Source organism: Oncorhynchus clarkii, chromosome 16 (genome assembly GCF_045791955.1).
Source record: "Oncorhynchus clarkii lewisi isolate Uvic-CL-2024 chromosome 16, UVic_Ocla_1.0, whole genome shotgun sequence".
Taxonomy (NCBI): domain Eukaryota; kingdom Metazoa; phylum Chordata; class Actinopteri; order Salmoniformes; family Salmonidae; genus Oncorhynchus; species Oncorhynchus clarkii.
In genome coordinates, this window is record NC_092162.1 from 22,571,084 (window position 1) to 22,589,866 (window position 18,783).

An 18,783-nucleotide genomic window follows, 5' to 3' on the forward strand; every position below is an offset into this window, starting at 1 on the left:
TGGTCTTAAAAATAAAAAATTAAAATTGAACCTTTATTTAACTAGTCAAGTCTTGCTTTGGTCACTCATGTGAAGACATAAGAACACGGTATTTCTTTGAACTTTTATATTGTAGCATGGTTTGAGATCCAAGCTGGTTGTTAAACTCTAGCTATGACTCATCCATAACTTTCAGTCAGTTCTCAACCCTCCCATAGACTATCTGCACACTGCAATTTTTAACCATTCAATAAATTGACAGGCACAAAACAATGGGCTTCAAACTGTTCCCAACGTCAGAGAACTAGTCCTCTATGCCAGAGTGTGTGTGTGTGTGTGTGTCAGTGAGTGTGTGAGTCCTACAGTTCACAGTGGTAAATGAGGGGGACTGGGTAGACAGAGGTGGATTCATTTTCTTGTCTCATTAGAGACAGTTGTACTACCAGGTACCCTGGGGAGGCTTTCCATAAATGAAGGCCACCTTTTGTTTTTCCTGGCGCCCAGGCTTCTTCCTTTTTGCCTTCTCACTTTCATCCTTTCTTTAAAAAAATATATCTATACACAAATTAAAAACAGCATAATATCTCTTTTGTTCCATTAGCCAACATTCCCAAAGTTCAGCCGACTAGCCGTCACCTGCAAAAGGCTCTAGGGGAAACGGATGATACTTCCAATTTAAATGGACTTCTATTTTGAATGAGGGTACGAGTAGAGAGTACTGCATTTTCCCCAAAAACACATTAAAACATCCACCATTACCAAATAAATCAATGGTATTTTCTAAAAGAAAAAAATTAAGCAAACCTAAAAAATAAAAACAATAATTTTAAAAAAGTGTTCCATGCTCAACCCATTTCTTGGTGAGGTGAGATTGTGTGTAGTATGGTCTGTAGCGGGTTCTTTTCTGGTCAGCGTTGCAGTTACTTACCAGTGGTCATATCGGTGAAAGGGCCTTGGAAACAGATCTCGTAATCCTTCATCAGCAGCTAGGGAAAGAGAGACAGGAGCTCAGTTTAGATTGAGTAAATTCAGGAGATAAGACCTTCATCCACGTGGGGCACAAAGGCCCAAAGCAACATCCAGGTCCTGTGGGACCATAACGTTCCATTGAAACCAGTGGAGCCAAATTTGGGGGGGTTCCACCCTGCCTATACAATGGTAGGGAAAACACTGTATTAAACCAAAAGCCCTAACTGCTTTTGAATCCAGTGTGGTGTCAAACAGAACATGGGGACAAAAAAAGGCTCAAGCTGTACAGAATTCTCCATGGTAACAGCCATGCTTTTGGCAAAGTGCACCGCCAGTCAGGAACATCTCTACCGTTTACTGTTAATTTAGGCCTATAAATGGGAAAAAAAAAGTATGTTCTAAATGGGTATCTCATGAAGTACTTCATTATCAATAGTTAACATTTGTCCAAACAATAAAGTTATTTATAGCCAGTCAAGCCATAAAGCGACAAAACTGATTTCACATCAAAGCCTAGGTTAATATCCACGATACGGTTGGATGTTACGGTTTTAGAAATAAAGCTCCAACTTGTTTGACCGAGAAATGCTCAATCTCAACACCTGTCTCCATCCATAATGATCGTTAGCCTGCGGTGGCGGTCTGATGAACAAACATCTCGCTTACATATTTCTCATTTAGACACCTAATGCCCTTCAGGTGGAATTAAAACAAGGACATGATAACACACACACACACACACACACACACACACACACACACCCTCCCTTTCACCCACCTCCCTACCACCCACCTCCCTACCACCCACCCACCATGCCACTCACATCTTGCAATCAGCAAACGCCTAGAATACCAATTTATCGGTTTGACTGTCTGTCCTGTTCGTCTGGCGACAGCGAGCGAATATGAACACGGCAGTCTGTCTGAAGCCATCAAGGTGGAGAGACTGTAATCGGGTCCTCAAATAGGCCTGAAATTACTGGTTAATTCAATTAGGGGCCTCCTCAAAGCAGCCAATAATACCAACATGACATCAAGCCATTTCAAATTTTCCTCTTCAGTTGCAAAGGTTCCTCTGCTGCTGCTTTCAGATCTGGCCCCACTCCAAAAGGAGACGAAAGCACCATTAGAAAATGGGTTTGACTTTTTAAAGCAGGACTAGGCGTGTACTCCAAGATGACATATCTAGTGGTTTGAAGCAGGTGCTGGAGATCAAAGAATCTGTTCAGCAAAAAAGTTTTTTTTTAAAAGTAAAAGACTGCACACATCTTGTAATATGGGGGTGTATTAGTTTACATGCAATATGGGGTAATAAGTTGTAATAGAATACCTAGGTGTACATTTGGGGTGGAATAGTGCAGGTGTGACATGGGGTGTGGGATGTATTATGGGGTGTAATAGTGAAGGTGTAACAGAACAGGTGTAAAACTCACACTTGTGTCCCCTGTGGTCCGTGCTCTCATCGGCCCTTGGTGATCATGTCCGTTCACAACGTCTCCTCGCACCTCAAATGACGTCTGTGTGGGTTGGGGGCGACGAAGGGTTAAAATATTCTTAATAGGGAAGTCGGTAGTATCATTTGTCATTACGACCAAGACATTGTGGAAAAACAATACCAGTACATTACCAAGAAAAATACAAATTAAAGTCCATGCTTCACAAACAGCGGCGCCCATCAATAGTTTAAAAGATGAACTCAATTGGAAACATGGAATATTCTGTAATCTGCTCTTGGAATATGACATGCAACCAGAGTGTGTACCTCATTTAAGACTGTCCCTTGTTTGAAACACTCGGAAATCCCTGTGGGGTATAGGAACAAAAATAATGCTTATATTCGGCAACACAAACGATCCCCATTTTCCTTGAGCTGTGTTACGTAAGAAACCTTCCCTTCCCTGTGGTTTCACATTAACACTGGTTTCCCTAAAATCGGTCTGTGGTGAGGGGACAAATTACAGTGACGGAACTCTGAACTCACACTGGAAGCTCACCACCCACTTCCTGCCTGCGATGCCCAGGAAGTACTTGAGCGTGCGCTCACACACCAGATCACCATCTGTGACGGACAGACAAACAAGAGGTAGGGTAGACGTGAGAAAACATACACATAGAACACATAGTACACACAAATCACAACTTCAATTAATATCGTCCATAGCGTTTCATAAAAATGGCCTCAAAACACTTCGTTAACCTCACCCAATGAAATCACTGTTCACAAATACTTTGTTGCCATGTTGGGGTTTTGTGATTTGATGACAAGATTTTCAAAATGACAGTAAGATCATGAACTGAACTTGGAGAACCAGCAGTAAATGGTAGCGCAGAGCATCAATCGGAAATCCATAGTCGTATTTTACAGTCACAGTGGAGCACGAGTCAGCATTCTGTGGGAAATGAATGCGTCACCGCATGTGATCCACAACCAGGTTAGCGTCAGGAAGTCCGGTGATACTTCATCAATCTGCGTAATAAAGTTACACCTTTATGAATATGACGTTACACTAGATATCAAGCATGCGGTGGTTGACAGTGCAGAGTAGACAGCTGACCCACGGCAATGAGTGCGTAGGCGAGAGCCCTGCTGTGATCTTAGAGATGGTGCCTGGAGCTTCCTGTCTGGTGGTTGGCCGCGCGCACGCGCACACACACACACACACACACACACACACACACACACACACACACGTTCCTATCAGTAACAGTCTTGTCCTCAGTTAAGTCTGTCTCAATCCACAACCATCTACAGTGCATTCGGGAAGTATTCAGAGACCTTCACCTTTTTCCACATTTTGTTACGTTACAGCCTTATTCTAAAATGGATGAAAGCGTTTTTCTCCTCATCAATCTACACACAATGCCCCATAATGACAAAGCAAAATATCACATTTCCATAAGTATTCAGACCCTTTACTCAGTACTTTGTCGAAGCACCTTGGTCAGCGATTACAGCCTCGAGTCTTCTTGGGTATGACGCTAGAAGCTTGGCACACTTGTATTTGGGGAATTTCTCCCATTCTTCTTTGCAGATCCTCTCAAGCCCTGTTTGATCAGGTTCAAGTCCGGCCTCTGGCTGGGCCATGCAAGGACGTTCAGAGACTTGCCCCGAAGCCACTCCTGCGTAGTCTTGGGTGTGGGCTTAGGGTTGTTGTCCTGTTGGAAAGGTGAACCTTCACCCCAGTTGGAGGTTCTGAGCGCTCTGGAGCAGGTTGTCATCAAGGATCACGCTGTACTTTTCTCCGTTCATCTTTCCCTCGATCCTCACTCGTCTCCCAGTCCCTGCCGCTGAAAAACATCCCCACAGCATGATGCTGCAACCACTATGCTTCCCTGTAGGGATGGCGCCAGGTTTCCGCAAGACGTGACGCTTGGCATTCAGGCCAAAGATCTCAATCTTGGTTTCATCAGACCAGAGAATCTTGTTTCTCAAGGTTAGAGTCCTTTAGGTGCCTTTTGGCAAACTTCAAGCGGGCTGTCATGTGCCTTTTACTGAGGAGTGTCTTTCGTCTGGCCACTCTACCATAAAGGCCTGATTGGTGGAGGGCTGCAGAGATTATTTCCTCTGTGGAGGAATAGGACACTCTGGAGCTCTGTCACCTCCCTGACCAAGGCTGTCACACCCTGACCTTAGTATTCTTTGTTTTCCTTGTTATTTTGGTTAGGTCAGGGTGTGACATGGGTGATGTATGTGTTTTTCCCTTGTCTAGGGGTTTTTGTATGTTTATGGGGCTGTTTCCTTTCTAGGTATATTGTATGTCTATGGTTGCCTAGATTGGTTCTCAATTAGAGGCAGCTGTCTATCGTTGTCTCTGATTGGGAACCATATTTAGGCAGCCATATTCTGTGGGTACTTTGTGGGTGATGGTTTCCGTGTCTGTTTCACCACACGGTACTGTTTCGGTTATTCACGTTTCGTTTATTGTTTTGTAGCGTTTTGGTTTATTCATTAAAAACAACTATGGACACTTACCACGCTGCATTTTGGTCCGATCCCTGCTACACCTCCTCTTCAGACGAAGAGGAGGAAATCAGCCGTGACAAAGGCCCTTCTCCCCCGATTGCTCAGTTTGGCTGGGCGGCCAGCTCTAGGAAGAGTCTTAGTGGTTCTAAACTTATTCCATTTAAGAATAATGGAGGCCACTGTTCTTGGGGACCTTCAATGCTGCAGAAATGTTTTGGTACGCTTCCCCAGATCTGTGCCTTGACACAATCCTGTCTCGGAGCTCTACGGACAATTCCTTTGACCTCCTGGCTTGGTTTTTGCTCCGACATGCACTATCAACTGTGGGACCTTATATAGACAGGTGTGTGCCTTTCCAAATCATGACCAATCAACTGAATTTACTACAGGTGGACTCCAACCAAGTTGTAGATACATCAAGGATGATCAATGGAAACAGGATGCACCTGAGCTCAATTTCGAGCTTAGGTCTCATAGCAAAGGGTCTGAATACTTATGTAAATAAGGTCTCGTTTAGAAATATTAATAATAATTATACATTTGCAAAATTTTCTAAAAACCTGTTTTCACTTTGTCATTATGGGGTGTTGTGTGTAGATTGATGGTCATTTATATATTTGTTTAATCTATTTTAGAATAAGGCTGTAACGTAACAAAATGTGGAAAATGTGAAGGGGTCTGAATACTTTCCCGAATGCACCGCTAAGAAGTCACCACATTGAGGGCAACATGTCAAGGGCAAGGTTGTATCCATTAGTGCACATTGTAGCAAAACATTTTGCAACAGAAATCAAAAACAATTGTCTCTTAAGTAGAGGCAGTCCCTCCATGTTTCAGTCCGTTTTCTTCCATTTGGTGCCTAATGAATATTACTTAGTTGTGGAATTCGAAACGTCTGTTTTAGTCTAATGACCATGGTGAGATAACTCTTTCTCGCACACAGACCCAAACTTTCCTCCTCCTACTCCTCAACCTTTCACTGCCCCCGAAAGATCAAGAACCTGCACACTTTCATTTGGCAGTTGCCAGGGTAACGGCTGCCATTAACGTGGCTTCCTTAACGCACTCTTCAGCTAATGTTGTGCTTTGGAGGAGGCGGCTTTGAAATCCAAAGAATCCATCAGAGCACGCAATTAAGGCTTGAAGACTGGGTGTCTGTGTCTGTGTGTGTGTGTGTGTGTGTGTATAGAGGGCTGTGTGTTTGTGTTAGGGATGGGAATTGCCAGAGAACTGATACAATATTGTCACGATAGTTTAAAGTATTCACACCCCTTGACATTTTCCACATTTTGTTGTGTTGCTGCCGGAATTTAAAATGGATTAAATTGCGATTTTTTTTTTTGTCACTGGCCTAAACACAATACAAAATGTTTACAAATAATAAACAAAGAAAAAGCTGAAATGTATTGAGTTAATAAGTATTCAACCCCTTTGTTATGGCAAGCCTAAATATGTTCAGGAGTAAATATTTGCTCATAATGAGTTGCATAGACTGCAATGATAGTGTTTAGCATGATTTTTGAATGACTGCCTCGTCTCTGTACCCCACACACACACACAGATAATTGTAAGGTCCCTCAGTCGAGCAGTGAATTTCATACACAAAGACCAGAGATTTTCCAATGCCTTGCAAAGACGGGCACATATCGGTAGATGGGTAAAAATTAAAAAAGCAGACATTGAATATCCCTTTGAGCATGATGAAATAATTAAGTGCCTTCAGAAAGTACTCATACCCCTTGACTTATTCCGCAGTGTTACAGCCAAAATTCAAAAAGGATAAAATATGCTTTTTTAAATCACCCATCTACACACAATACCCCATAATAACAAAGTGAAACCCTTTTCGAAATTGTTGGAAATTTATTGAAAACGAAATAGAGAAATATTGAATTTACAAAAGTATTCACACCCGTGAGTCATTAAAGTTTGAATCACCTTTTGGCAGCGATTACAGCTGAGAGTCTTTCTGGGTAAGTCTCAAATAACTTTGCCCAAATGGAATTACCCATTTATTATTTTCGAAATTCTTCAAGCTCTGTCAAGTTGGTTGATGATCATTGCTAGACAACCATTTGGTTGTCATAGTTTTTCAAGTAGATATAAGTCAACTAACTCAGCCACTCAGGAACATATTATGTCTTCTTGGTAAGCAACACCAGTGTAGATTTGGCCTTGTGTTTTAGGTTATTGTCCTGCTGAATGGTGAATTCATCACCCAGTATCTTGTGGAAAGCAGACAGAACCAGGTTTTCCTCTAGGATTCTGTCCTTAGCTCCATTCCGTTTCTTTTTTATCCTGATAAACTCCCCAGTCCTTAACAAATTACAAGCATAACTATAAGATAATGCAGCCACCACTACGCTTGAGAATATGGAAAGTCGTACTCAGGAATGCATTCTATTTACAGCAAATATAACACTTTGTATTCAGGACAAAAACGGAATTGCTTTGCCACATATTTTCTTTAGTGCAAACAGGATGCATGTTTTGGAATATTTGTTTTTCTATACTGGCTTCCTTCTTTGTACTCTGTCAATTAGGTTAGTATTGTGAAGTAATTACAACGTTGTTGATCCACCCTCAGTTTCTCCTATAAAATCCATTAAAACTAACCGTTTTAAATATAACGCTTTTTATTCAGGACATAAAGTTAATTTCATTGCCACATGTTTTGCAGTACTACTTGTGCCTTATTGTAAACCAGATGCATGTTTTGGAAAAATGTTATTCTGTACAAACTTCCTTTTCACTGTGTCATTTAGGTTAGTATTGTGGAGTAACTACTATGTAGTTGATCCATCCTCAGTTTTCTATCACAGCCGTTAAACTGTTTTAAAGTCACCATTTGCCTCGGTGAAATCCCTGAGTGGTTTCCTTCCTCTCCGGCAACTGAGTTAGGAAGGACGCATGCATCTTTGTAGTGATTGGGTATATTGATAAATCATCCAAAGTGTAATTAATAACTTCACCATGCTCAAAGGACTATTCAATGCCTTATCGTTGTTGTTTTTACCCATCTACCAATAGGTGCCCTTTGCGAGGCATTGGAAAACCTCCCTGGTCTTTGTGGTTGAATCTGTGTTTTAAATTCACTGCTCGACTGAGGGACCTTACAGATAATTGTATGTGTGGGGTACAGAAATGAGGTAATCATTCAAAAATCCTGTTAAACACTATTATTGCACACAGAGTGAGTCCATGCAACTTGTCATGTGACTTGTTAAGCACATTTTTACTCCTGATCTTATTTAGGCTTGCCATAGCAAAAGGGGTTGAATACTTATTGACGCAAGACAATTAACTTATAAGAACATAGCGTACCAGTCAAAAGTTTGGACACACCGCATTCAAGGGCTTTTCTTCATTTTTACTATTTTCTACATTGTAGCATAATAGTGAATCAAAACTAAGAAAAGAGTAAGTGTGTCCTCCACAATCACCGAACCTCAAACCAATTGAGATGGTTTGGGATGAGTTGGACCACAGAGTGAAAGAAAAGCAGCCAACAAGTGCTTTTGGAAGCTGTTGGAAAAGCATTCCAGGTGAAGCTGGTTGAGAGAATGCCAAGCATGCGCAAAGGCAAAGGGTGGTGGCTACTTTGTAGAATCTATAATATATATTGATTTGTTTAACACTTTTGTTTTATTACATGATCCCATGTGTTATTTCATAGTTTTGATGTCTTCACTATTATTCTAAAATGTAGAAAATAGTCCAAAATAAAGAAAAGCCCTTGAATGAGTAAGTGTGTCCACTGTTCCTAGGCCATTATTGAAAGTAAGAATTTGTTCTTAACTGACTTGCCTAGTTAAATAAAGGTAAAAAAATAAAATAAAAACGCTTATAGGCCTAATGTGTATTGTGAAGGCTATACAATAAATCCTTTGTCCTCCCGGTGTTGTACACTTACAATATAATCAAGAAGTATTGTTAAGGAAACTGTCCACTGGCACTCAGACAAGGATGCATAAATACAGCGGAACATATGTAGGCCTACCTATTACAACTGACCCGTGTTACATTCAGCCGTGGCCTCCACCAAGGCACTGAGCGCTAAATGCCACAAAGCCATGCTATTATATACGCTCCGATTTAATGAGTTGCGAAATAAATGTAGTCGCAGTGGAAAGCTCGGACCCCCCCCCCTTTCAAAAGTGCTTTTAGAATAATATTGAAAATGTATTTAGCATAAAATGTACATAAATCATTTGCATACATGTCAAAGTGTAGGTGATATGCGAATTAGCTTACAGCTTCTCATGTCTACACCAATGCTGAAATGGAGATGCCTGAAAATGTAGCCAACTTTAATTAGACGATTGATTACATAAATATAGGCTAAACGCAAGTCGCGTTTGATAAATGTAATGAAGGACAAACGTTAAGGTCTAAAAGGCTTGATTCTGTCGGCATACTTAAAGCACGGTTCATTCACATAGGAGAGAAATGACAGTGCCTGCTATGCACCGCCCATTGGAATCGGAGTTGAGGCAATCAGCATTTTGAAACCCTTCAAACAAACTTAATTGTTTGTCATTTTATAAGGCATGTCTACCTAATCTTGTTTCAAAGTAGTCTAGCCAAAAACCGACCATTGAAATGTTGAGGTAATTATTAATGCCGTGAGCGTATTTCTGCGGTTATAATGTGAAGAAATACGTTTATCAACATTTTAAGCTAAACGTTCTGATCTGTTGCATCAGCCTCATTGCTTTTTTACATTTATTTTTGATTTACAGTGGTTGCATGAATTTGGGATCTACAGTCCCACAACTGTCCCAGAATCTGTTTTGAACTGTGCAAGACATTTTTTTTCTTCTATTGTCTCCGGGACAACTAGATACCCTTCATTTCAAGCCGCCTCGAGATAAATATTTATTTCTCGCACAGAACGACAAGCTGAGCAATAGAATAGGTAACCTTTGCTATGGGGGAACAGTAGATTGATATAGGCCAGTGATTATGCCGTTCATTTCTTGTCTTGTTGGCTGAGGAGAGAAAAATGTGGACAGTTCTTCTATAATCTTCAAAGGGTGCCCCGGAATTCGACAAGAAGGACGCACGCCGTTGAATCGGTCTTCACTTGTACTTCGGAGCTGTGAGGGCTGTGAGAAGGAGCTGATCACGTGACCGGCATTGGCTAATAAGAATTGAGATCTGAGAAAGCCATGTGAGTGAGAGGTGCTTCAGAGCACGGCGATTGGTAGCAGGGGGAAGGGAATTATAATGATTATATTCAGCCGAAGGGCACATTGGCCACAAGGCATGGTTTTTTGGAGGGGGGGCATTATGGACACACAAGGGGGAATCAAAGGCCATGCTGCCGTGAAATTCATGTCCTGGACCTACCCGAATAAGTCCAAAAATAAATACTTCTTTAATTTTCTGTAGTGAAAGGTTACGCCACACTAACCTGTGTTCATGATGACATGGGTGGTCTCGGACGTCACTTGTGAACACACACTGCCTCCCATCCTCTTGGCAAACTTTTTCACCATCGACTGGAGAGAAAGTGGAAAAATCTGTCTTCAGTAAGCAAACTCGAGACTCAAGTGCCACAGAAGTACAACCAGCATCTTAGAAGGTAGATTCAAGTTATATTAAAACCTAATAACATCAAGTATTATCACACATTAAACACCTGGATGTGTCACAGAAACATTTACCTGTTCAGGTGCACTGAGTCCTGATGCTACCAGCACCAACTTGACCCCAGCGGGTTCCCGCAGTGGAGTGTGTGTTGATGGGTGTGTGTTTGCAGGCTGGATGACCACCGGGGTATCCTGGACCTCCAGCCCAGCTGAGGGAGCATTGGTCCCGCTGTGCACTCTGACCACTGGCGACACCTGGTTGGGCCTCGCTCTCATGCTGCTCCTTAGGCTCCGTCCTGACTGTCTGCCAAGCCGCTCTGCTGACATAGACACGCAAATACATTCATATACTACAAAATAACACTAATCAATCAAAACCGTGAACTAACAAACATGTAATACTACTATGGACGTGTATAAAACAGACTAGCTATGACCTCCGTAAGGCAACGACAGTACAGGGACAAAGTAGAGTCGCAATTCAATGGCTCAGACACAAGAGTCCCGCCATGTGGCAGGGACTCCAGACAATCGGCAGGGTAGCCTAGTGGTTAGAGCGTTGGACTAGGAACCGGAAGGTTGCAAGTTCAAACCCCCGAGCTGACAAGGTACAAATCTGTCGTTCTGCCCCTGAACAGGCAGTTAACCCACTAGGCCGTCATTGAAAATAAAAATAAATAAAGGTAAAAATAAAAAATCACGGATTATAAAGGGAAAGCCAGCCATGTAACGGACACTGTCGCCTCACTCCCGGACAAGCTAAACACCTACTTCGCCCTCTTCCAGGAAAAACAACACCTAGCCACCGACGTGGGCTCCCGCTGCTCACGAGGACTATGTGCTCCCGATCTCCATGGCCGACGTGAGTAAGGAGTTCAAGTGCGTTAACCCTCGTAAGGCTGCCAGCCCAGAAGGCATCCCAAATCGCATCATCAGAGCATGTGCAGACCAGCTGGCTGGTGTGTTTATGGGACATAGTCAATCTCTCCCTATCCCAGTCTGTTGTCCCCACTTCAAAATGTTCACTAGTGATGCAGAGATGACATTTTTGTCCGATACCAATATCCAACATTTTCCTTGCAACAAAAAAAAAAAACGTAACTATACTGATACCCCATATTTAAAAAATGTAGCATCCTTTTAAGCATTCTAGTACAGTTAAATAGTTAACACCCACATGAACGCAGCAGTCTAAGTTACTGCATCTTAGTGCAAGAGGCATCCCTACAGTCCCTGGTCCAAATCCAGGCTGGATCACATCCGGCTGTGATTGGGAGTCCCATAGGGGTGCGCACAATTGGCCCAGCGTCGTCCGGGTTTGGCCGGGGTAGGCCGTCATTGTAAATAATAATTTATTATTAACCTCTCTGATCTACCCATCCCGGATCCGGGATCGTGAATACAAACTCAAGCTCATTACCATTACGCAACGTTAACTATTCCATGAAAATCGCAAATGAAATGAAATAAATATGCTAGCTCTCAAGCTTAGCCTTTTGTTAACAACACTGTCATCTCAGATTTTCAAAATATGCTTCTCAACCATAGGAAAACAATCATTTGTGTAACAGTAGCTAGCTAGCGTAGCATTTAGCGTTAGCATTATCGTTAGCATTTAGCAGGCAACACTTTCACAAAAAACAGAAAAGCATTCAAATAAAATCCTTTACCTTTGAAGAACTTCAGATGTTTTCAATAAGGAGACTCTGTTAGATAGCAAATGTTCCGTTTTTCCTGAAAGATTATTTGTTTAGGAGAAATCGCTCCGTTTGGTGCGTCACGTTTGGCTACCCAAAAAAAAAAAAAAAATCCAGTCATCAATTACGCCAAACTTTTTTCCAAATTAACTCCATAATATCGACTGAAACATGGCAAACGTTGTTTAGAACCAATCCTCAAGGTGTTTTTCACATATCTCTTCGATGATATATCCTTCGTGGAAGTGTGCTTTCCGTTCTGAATCCCAGGACAAAATGACCACAACTGGAGATTACGCACAAATTTAGGCAAAGAACACCGGGCGGACCCCTGGAAAATGTAGTCTCTTATGGCCAATCTTCCAATGATATGCCTACAAATACGTCACAATGCTGCAGACATCTTGAAGAAACGACAGAAAGCGCAGGGTCGTTCCTGCTGCATTTACAGCCATATAAGGAGACATTTGAAAACAGAGCTTCAGAGATTCTGCTCATTTCCTGTTTGACGTTTCATCTTGGTTTCGCCTGTAGAATGAGTTCTGTGGCACTCACAGATAATATCTTTGCAGTTTTGGAAACGTTAGACTGTGTTCTTTCCAAAGCTGTCAATTCTATGCATAGTCGAGCATCTTTTCGTGACAAAATATTGCGCTTAAAACGGGCACGTTTTTTTTATCCAATAATGAAATAGCGCCCCTATAGGCTTAACGAGTACCATAGGGGGGCGCACAATTGGCCCAGCGTCGTCCGGGTTTGGCCGGGGTAGGCCGTCATTGTAAATAATAATTTATTCTTAACTGACTTGCCTAGTTAATTAAAGATTACACGCACACCCACACTGACCAAAAAGTTATTTTGAGGGCATTTACATATGTCCCCATTACCAGTAAAACATAATCAAAACCAATTTCTTTCACTTACTTGCTGCTTCGTTGTTCATTTGTTCATTCTCAGCCAGGATTTCTATTTTTATTTTACCTTTATTTAACCGGGTAAGCTAGTTGAGAACAACTTCTCATTTGCAACTGCGACCTGGCCAAGATAAAGCATAGCAGTTCGACACATACAACAACACAGAGTTACACATGGAATGAACAAAACACAGAGTCAATAATACAGTAGAAAAAAAGAAAACAAAGTATATATACAGTGAGTGCAAATAATAAGGTCAAATAAGGGAGTTAAGGCAATAAATAGGCCATGGTGGCTAAGTAATTACAATATGGCAATTAAACACTGGAATGGTAGATGTGCAAAAGATGGATGTGCAAGTAGAGATACTGTGGTGCAAAAGGAGCAAAGTAAATAAATACAGTATGGGAGTGAGGTAGATAGATGGGCTGTATACAGATGGGCTATGAACAGGTGCAGTGATCTGTGAGCTGCTCTGACAGCTGGTTCTTAAAGCTAGTGAGGGAGATGGGAATCTCCAGCTTCAGTGATTTTTGAAGTTTGTTCCAGTCAGTGGCAGCAGAGAACTGGAAGGAAAGGCGACCAAAGGAGGAATTGGCTTTGGGGGTGACCAGTGAGATATACCTGCTGGAGCGTGTGCTACGAGTGGGTGCTGCTATAGTGACCAGCGAGCGACCTGCTTTACCAAGCAGACTTGTAGATAACCTGTAGCCTGTGGGTTTGGCGACGAGTATAAAGCGAGGGCCAGCCAACGAGAGCCTACACGTCGCAGTGGTGGGTAGTATATGGGGATTTGGTGACAAAACGGATGGCACTGTGATAGACTACATCCAGTTTGCTGAGTAGAGTGTTGGAGGCTATTTTATAGATGACATCGTCGAAGTCAAGGATCGATAGGATGGTCAGTTTTACGAGGGTATGTTTGGCAGCATGAGTGAAGGAAGCTTTGTTGCGAAATAGGAAGCCGATTCTAGATGTAATTTTTGATTGGAGAAGCTTAATGTGAGTCTGGAAGGAGAGTTTACAGTCTAGCCAGACACGTAGGTATTTGTAGTTATCCACGTATTCTAAGTCAGAGCCGTCCAGAGTAGTGATGCTGGATGGGCGGGCAGGTGTGGGCAATGATCGGTTGAATAGCATGCATTTAGTTTTATTTGCTTTTAAGAGCAGTTGGAGGCCACGGAAGTTGTATGGCATTGAAGCTCGTCTGGAGGTTAGTTAACACAGTGTCCAAAGAAGGGCCAGAAGTATACAGAATGGTGTCGTCTGCGTAGAGGTGGATTAGAGAATCACCAGCAGCAAGAGCGACATCATTGATGTATACAGAGAAGAGAGTCGGCCCGAGAATTGAACCCTGTGGCACCTCCACAGAGACTTCCAGAGGTCCGGACAACAGGCCCTCCGATTTGACACACTAAGCTCTATCAGAGAAGTAGTTGGTGAACCAGGCGAGATAATCATTTGAGAAACCAAGGCTGTTGAGTCTGCCAATAAGAATGTGGTGATTGACAGAGTCGAAAGCCTTGGCCAGGTCGATGAATACAGCTGCACAGTAATGTCTCTTATTGATGGCGGTTATGATATCGTTAAGGACCTTGAGCGTGGCTGAAGTGCACCCATGACCAGCTCGGAAACCAGATTGCATAGCGGAGACGGTACGATGTGATTCAAAATGGTCAGTAATCTGTTTGTTAACTTGGCTTTCAAAGACCTTAGAGATGCAGGGTAGGATAGATATAGGTCTGTAGCAGTTTGGGTCTAGAGTGTCTCCCCCTTTGAAGAGGGGGATGACCGCAGCAGCTTTCCAATCTTTGGGAATCTCAGACGATACGAAAGAGAAGTTGAACAGGCTAGTAATAGGGGTTGCAACAATTTTGGCAGATAATAATAAATAAAAAAAATAGAGGGTCCAGATTGTCTAGCCTGGCTGATTTGTAGGGGTCCAGAATTTGCAGCTCTTTCAGAACATCAGCTATCTGGATATGGGTGAAGGAGAAATGGTGGGGGCTTGGGCGGGTTGCTGTGGAGGGTACAGGGCAGTTGACCGGGCTATGAAACGCCATTGGGTCTTGTGTGTCAACACACTATTTGGCGTGTCAAATAACACGTTATATAGGTATGCACGTCAGCTTTGACATTGGTTTTGCACATCGGCGTTAAACTTGATACGTTCACCAATATATCATGTATCCCTAAACATAAGAATTTCGCTGCACCTGCGATAAAATCTACAAAATTGTGTACGCGACAAATAAACTTTGATTTGATGCAAGTTCATGGCAACACACAAACACTATCAGATTAAAACAGAGAGGGGTATTCTCTATACTCTGTATTTTCTTGCCTCCTTCTCAAAACTCAGGGACCTCAGACCTCCAAAATGATTTTTGATCTTATTAGTTCAATGCCATTGTAGTAGCCACTGGATCCGTGGACTTACCCCCAGTCCCTCCAGGTCCCTCATGTTTGGTGCGGCAGGGCGTGGTGGGGGTGGGCCCAAGGCCCTCACAGTCTCCAAGACCAGGGGGCGGTGAGGCTGCATTTCCCCCAATGTTTTGGGCACCTTCCCTAGGGGAGAAGAAGAGAGAACTTCAGACAATGTGGAACGTTTTTGGGAAAGAGCAGCCATGGCAAAGAACCACAAGGAAGAGACATTGACAGCTATACATTTAATTAATACAATTGTGGTTGACAGTTATGACTAAAAGGTTAAACCTTGTGATTAAAAATGTAATATAACCTAGTGAAGCAAGATTCAATTGCTTCTCTTGTTCTCGGTTTGGTGAATCAAAAAATATGCAATAGAAACTTACTCAGGGACATTTTGATCAGGATAAGGTAATGCAGCAACTTGACAGAACTTCTGTATTTTAATGACCAGTGGCTAGATGATAGAGGTCCCAGGTAAAAGACGTCCAAAACGTCATGACAACCCATTCCTTACAATTTCACCAATGTCTCCAGACATGCACAGTAAAATAGAGGCCAGCAAAACTTGTCTCATATGATCCCAGGCTCTCCTCTTTTTCCCCCTCGTCCCTCTTTTAGGGCCGGCCCGCGTCTTTTAGTGAAGTGAAATGAGATTTGGTTGAGGAGGCCCCCAACCTGCGGGAAAAACATTTTAGTGGCCCCCCTCTTGTACGATCTAAAGTAAATGTGCTGCAATTCTACACATTTTGCCATGGGAAGTAGAGTAAATGTTTCCGTTTTAAAGCAAGCTTTATGCAATTCTACAAATTTTGCCAGGGGCGGAGAGAAGGTTAGAAATTTTATAACAAATATCATGAAATTCTACTCATTTTGCCATGGGGCAGAGACATTTTTTTCAAATTATACAGCTAATTTCCTGCAATTCTACCCATTTTGCCAAGACTTATACCATGTTAATGATATCGGAGTTAGAGTGACTAACAAAATCAATGGGAGCCCCCTGGAGGTCAGGGCCCCTGGGCACATGCCTGGTCAGGATGTGGCCATGATTACTGCAAGTTTAAATAGCTGGCTAGACTAACTTGGCAATCTAAAAATTGCTAGCTGACATGGCTAATTGAGTGACTGTCATAAGAGAAAAACTGCTGATACAAAACTACATTTTGAGTAAGTGAGACCCTGACTAAGTTCCGCAAAAAAATGCTTTTATTGAGTCTGGGGCCCCCTAGCGGCCGGGGGCCCTAAGCGATTGCTTATGTTGCTTATGCCTGGAGCCGGCCCTGCTCTCTCCCTCCCCCAGAGGACAGCACTTAGAACCCTGGAGATGAGTAAGGAGGGAGAGATAGGGAGATGCAGTCAAGCGGGAGAGATAAATTACCGTGGCAACCCAAGTTTCCCTCTAAGTGCTCCAAATGACAAATAAGATGCAGCCGCTAATTACTTTTTGATTCTCCGCAGCATAAGCAGATTCCAGCTTCATTAGGGAGATTATCCGCCTGTCCTCCGAGATGCATCACCCTCTATCCAAAAAACTGCACCAGGCAGACGCTGAGCTAGCTAAAACAAAGATACTAGCTAGCACGAGCTAACTTTCTTGGACTTTCCCCTTAGTCACGAGTTGAGGGAAAGAGCAATTACATGGCAAACACTTCAAATTATTGGTATGTTGAGGATGAAATTCATGCCCTGAAAATGGCTGTGAAGCTGATCTAGGGCCCCACTCTGGTTGAAATGAGCATATACTGCCCGAAGGTTGCAGCCAGCGACACCCACCCCCCTCCATAAGTCGCGCCTCAATAAGTCGCAGATTCAGATAACTTGCTGTTGTGGTGATGGCTCATAAGTAAGCAGCTGGCAATAAGTGCTCCCATCTCATGCTGTGAATAAAAAGTGAACTTATCATCTAAGTGCGATTTCCTACATTCTAAACTCGGTGGGGGACGACCCTGTTTTCTGTTGCACTGAGTTCAATTAAAAATGCCCAAATTAGGATTTTCCTAATTGCACAGCCTTAATTTGTGCTACTTTGCGATAACATTTATATTTTTCAATAGCTCACACATATTTTATGAAGTAGAAAGCAAAACCTAACCAACAGCACCAGGTTATCGAAGTGATTGTGTAGTGAAGCGTTGAAGCGTTCATAATTTCATGAAGTCTGTTGTTAATGTGTGGTGCCTCGTTAACCTCTGGCTTTGCTCACCTGTTGGCAGATCTCTTCCTGGTGCCCTGGCCACACGGCAGGGTCGCCTGGAGATCAAGGCCTAAGGAGACTAAACAAACAAAACCAACAAATTCAGGTCAGCTGCCATTCGAAAGCAGACAGATTTCAAACAATACTGTCAACCAGTCCCTGCTCATATTTCTTAAAAAAGGTATACTGAACTGAAACCATCCCCTATTCTACACGACAGACAATTCCGTCTTCTGTACAATACATTTCTATCTGATCGGTCGGTTATGTTGCACCCTCCTGAACAAAGCCCAGTTCTGTACCTGTGGACCTGTCTGGTTGAAGCAGCGCTGGGGGATATGGGGCCCCGGGGTAGACTTTGGCCCCAGTGGGTTCCTCCTCCTCCTTCTCCTGGAGCGCTTCAGACACCAACGCCATCATTCTCTCCAGCCTCCGCAGCTCCTCCTGCATCGCAACCTTTTGCTGAAGGAGAGAAAGGGAGAGCAAGAGAGAGACACATAACTATTATGTAGTTATGACGAGCGAAGCAGAATGAGGAAAAATATATACAGCAATTGAAAGGGAGAAAATGTCTGATAAAATTGGTGGAGCGCCTGCTTAGTGTGTATTTGCATACGTACACTACATGACAAAAAAGTATGGGGACACCTGCTCGTCGAACATCTCATTCCAAAATCATGGGCATTAATATGGAGCCTCCACTCTTCTGGGAAGGCTTTCCACTAGATGTTGGAACATTGCTGTGGGGACTTGCTTCCATTTAGCCACAAGAGCATTAGTGAGGTCGGGCACTGATGTTGGGCAATTAGGCCTGGCTCATGGTCGGCATTCCAATTCATCCCAGAGGTGTTCGATGGGGTTGAGGTCCTGGGTCTGTGCATGTCAGTCAAGTTCTTCCACACCAACAAACCATTTCTGTATGGTCCTCGCTTTGTGCACTGGGGCATTGTCATGTTGAAACAGAAAAGGGGCTTCCCCAAACTGTTGCCACATAGTTGGAAGCACAGAATCGTGTAGAATGTCATTGTATGCTGTAGCATT

The 18,783-nt window shown here is 42.8% G+C and overlaps 1 protein-coding gene across 1 annotated transcript in view; it reads right to left on the reverse strand.

The window, feature by feature from the left end:
* Window positions 1–18,783, reverse strand: part of LOC139368206 (breast cancer type 1 susceptibility protein homolog) — a 43,399-nt gene that overhangs the window by 17,494 nt on the left and 7,122 nt on the right. Inside the window, exons 9-17 of the mRNA XM_071106853.1 lie at window positions 18,045–18,204; window positions 17,752–17,821; window positions 15,559–15,686; window positions 10,582–10,823; window positions 10,329–10,416; window positions 2,930–3,007; window positions 2,711–2,751; window positions 2,382–2,465; window positions 908–965 (exon numbers count right to left, since the gene is read on the reverse strand). Coding sequence (XP_070962954.1) covers window positions 908–965; window positions 2,382–2,465; window positions 2,711–2,751; window positions 2,930–3,007; window positions 10,329–10,416; window positions 10,582–10,823; window positions 15,559–15,686; window positions 17,752–17,821; window positions 18,045–18,204 — 949 coding nt within the window. The remainder of the gene's footprint in view (window positions 1–907; window positions 966–2,381; window positions 2,466–2,710; window positions 2,752–2,929; window positions 3,008–10,328; window positions 10,417–10,581; window positions 10,824–15,558; window positions 15,687–17,751; window positions 17,822–18,044; window positions 18,205–18,783) is intronic.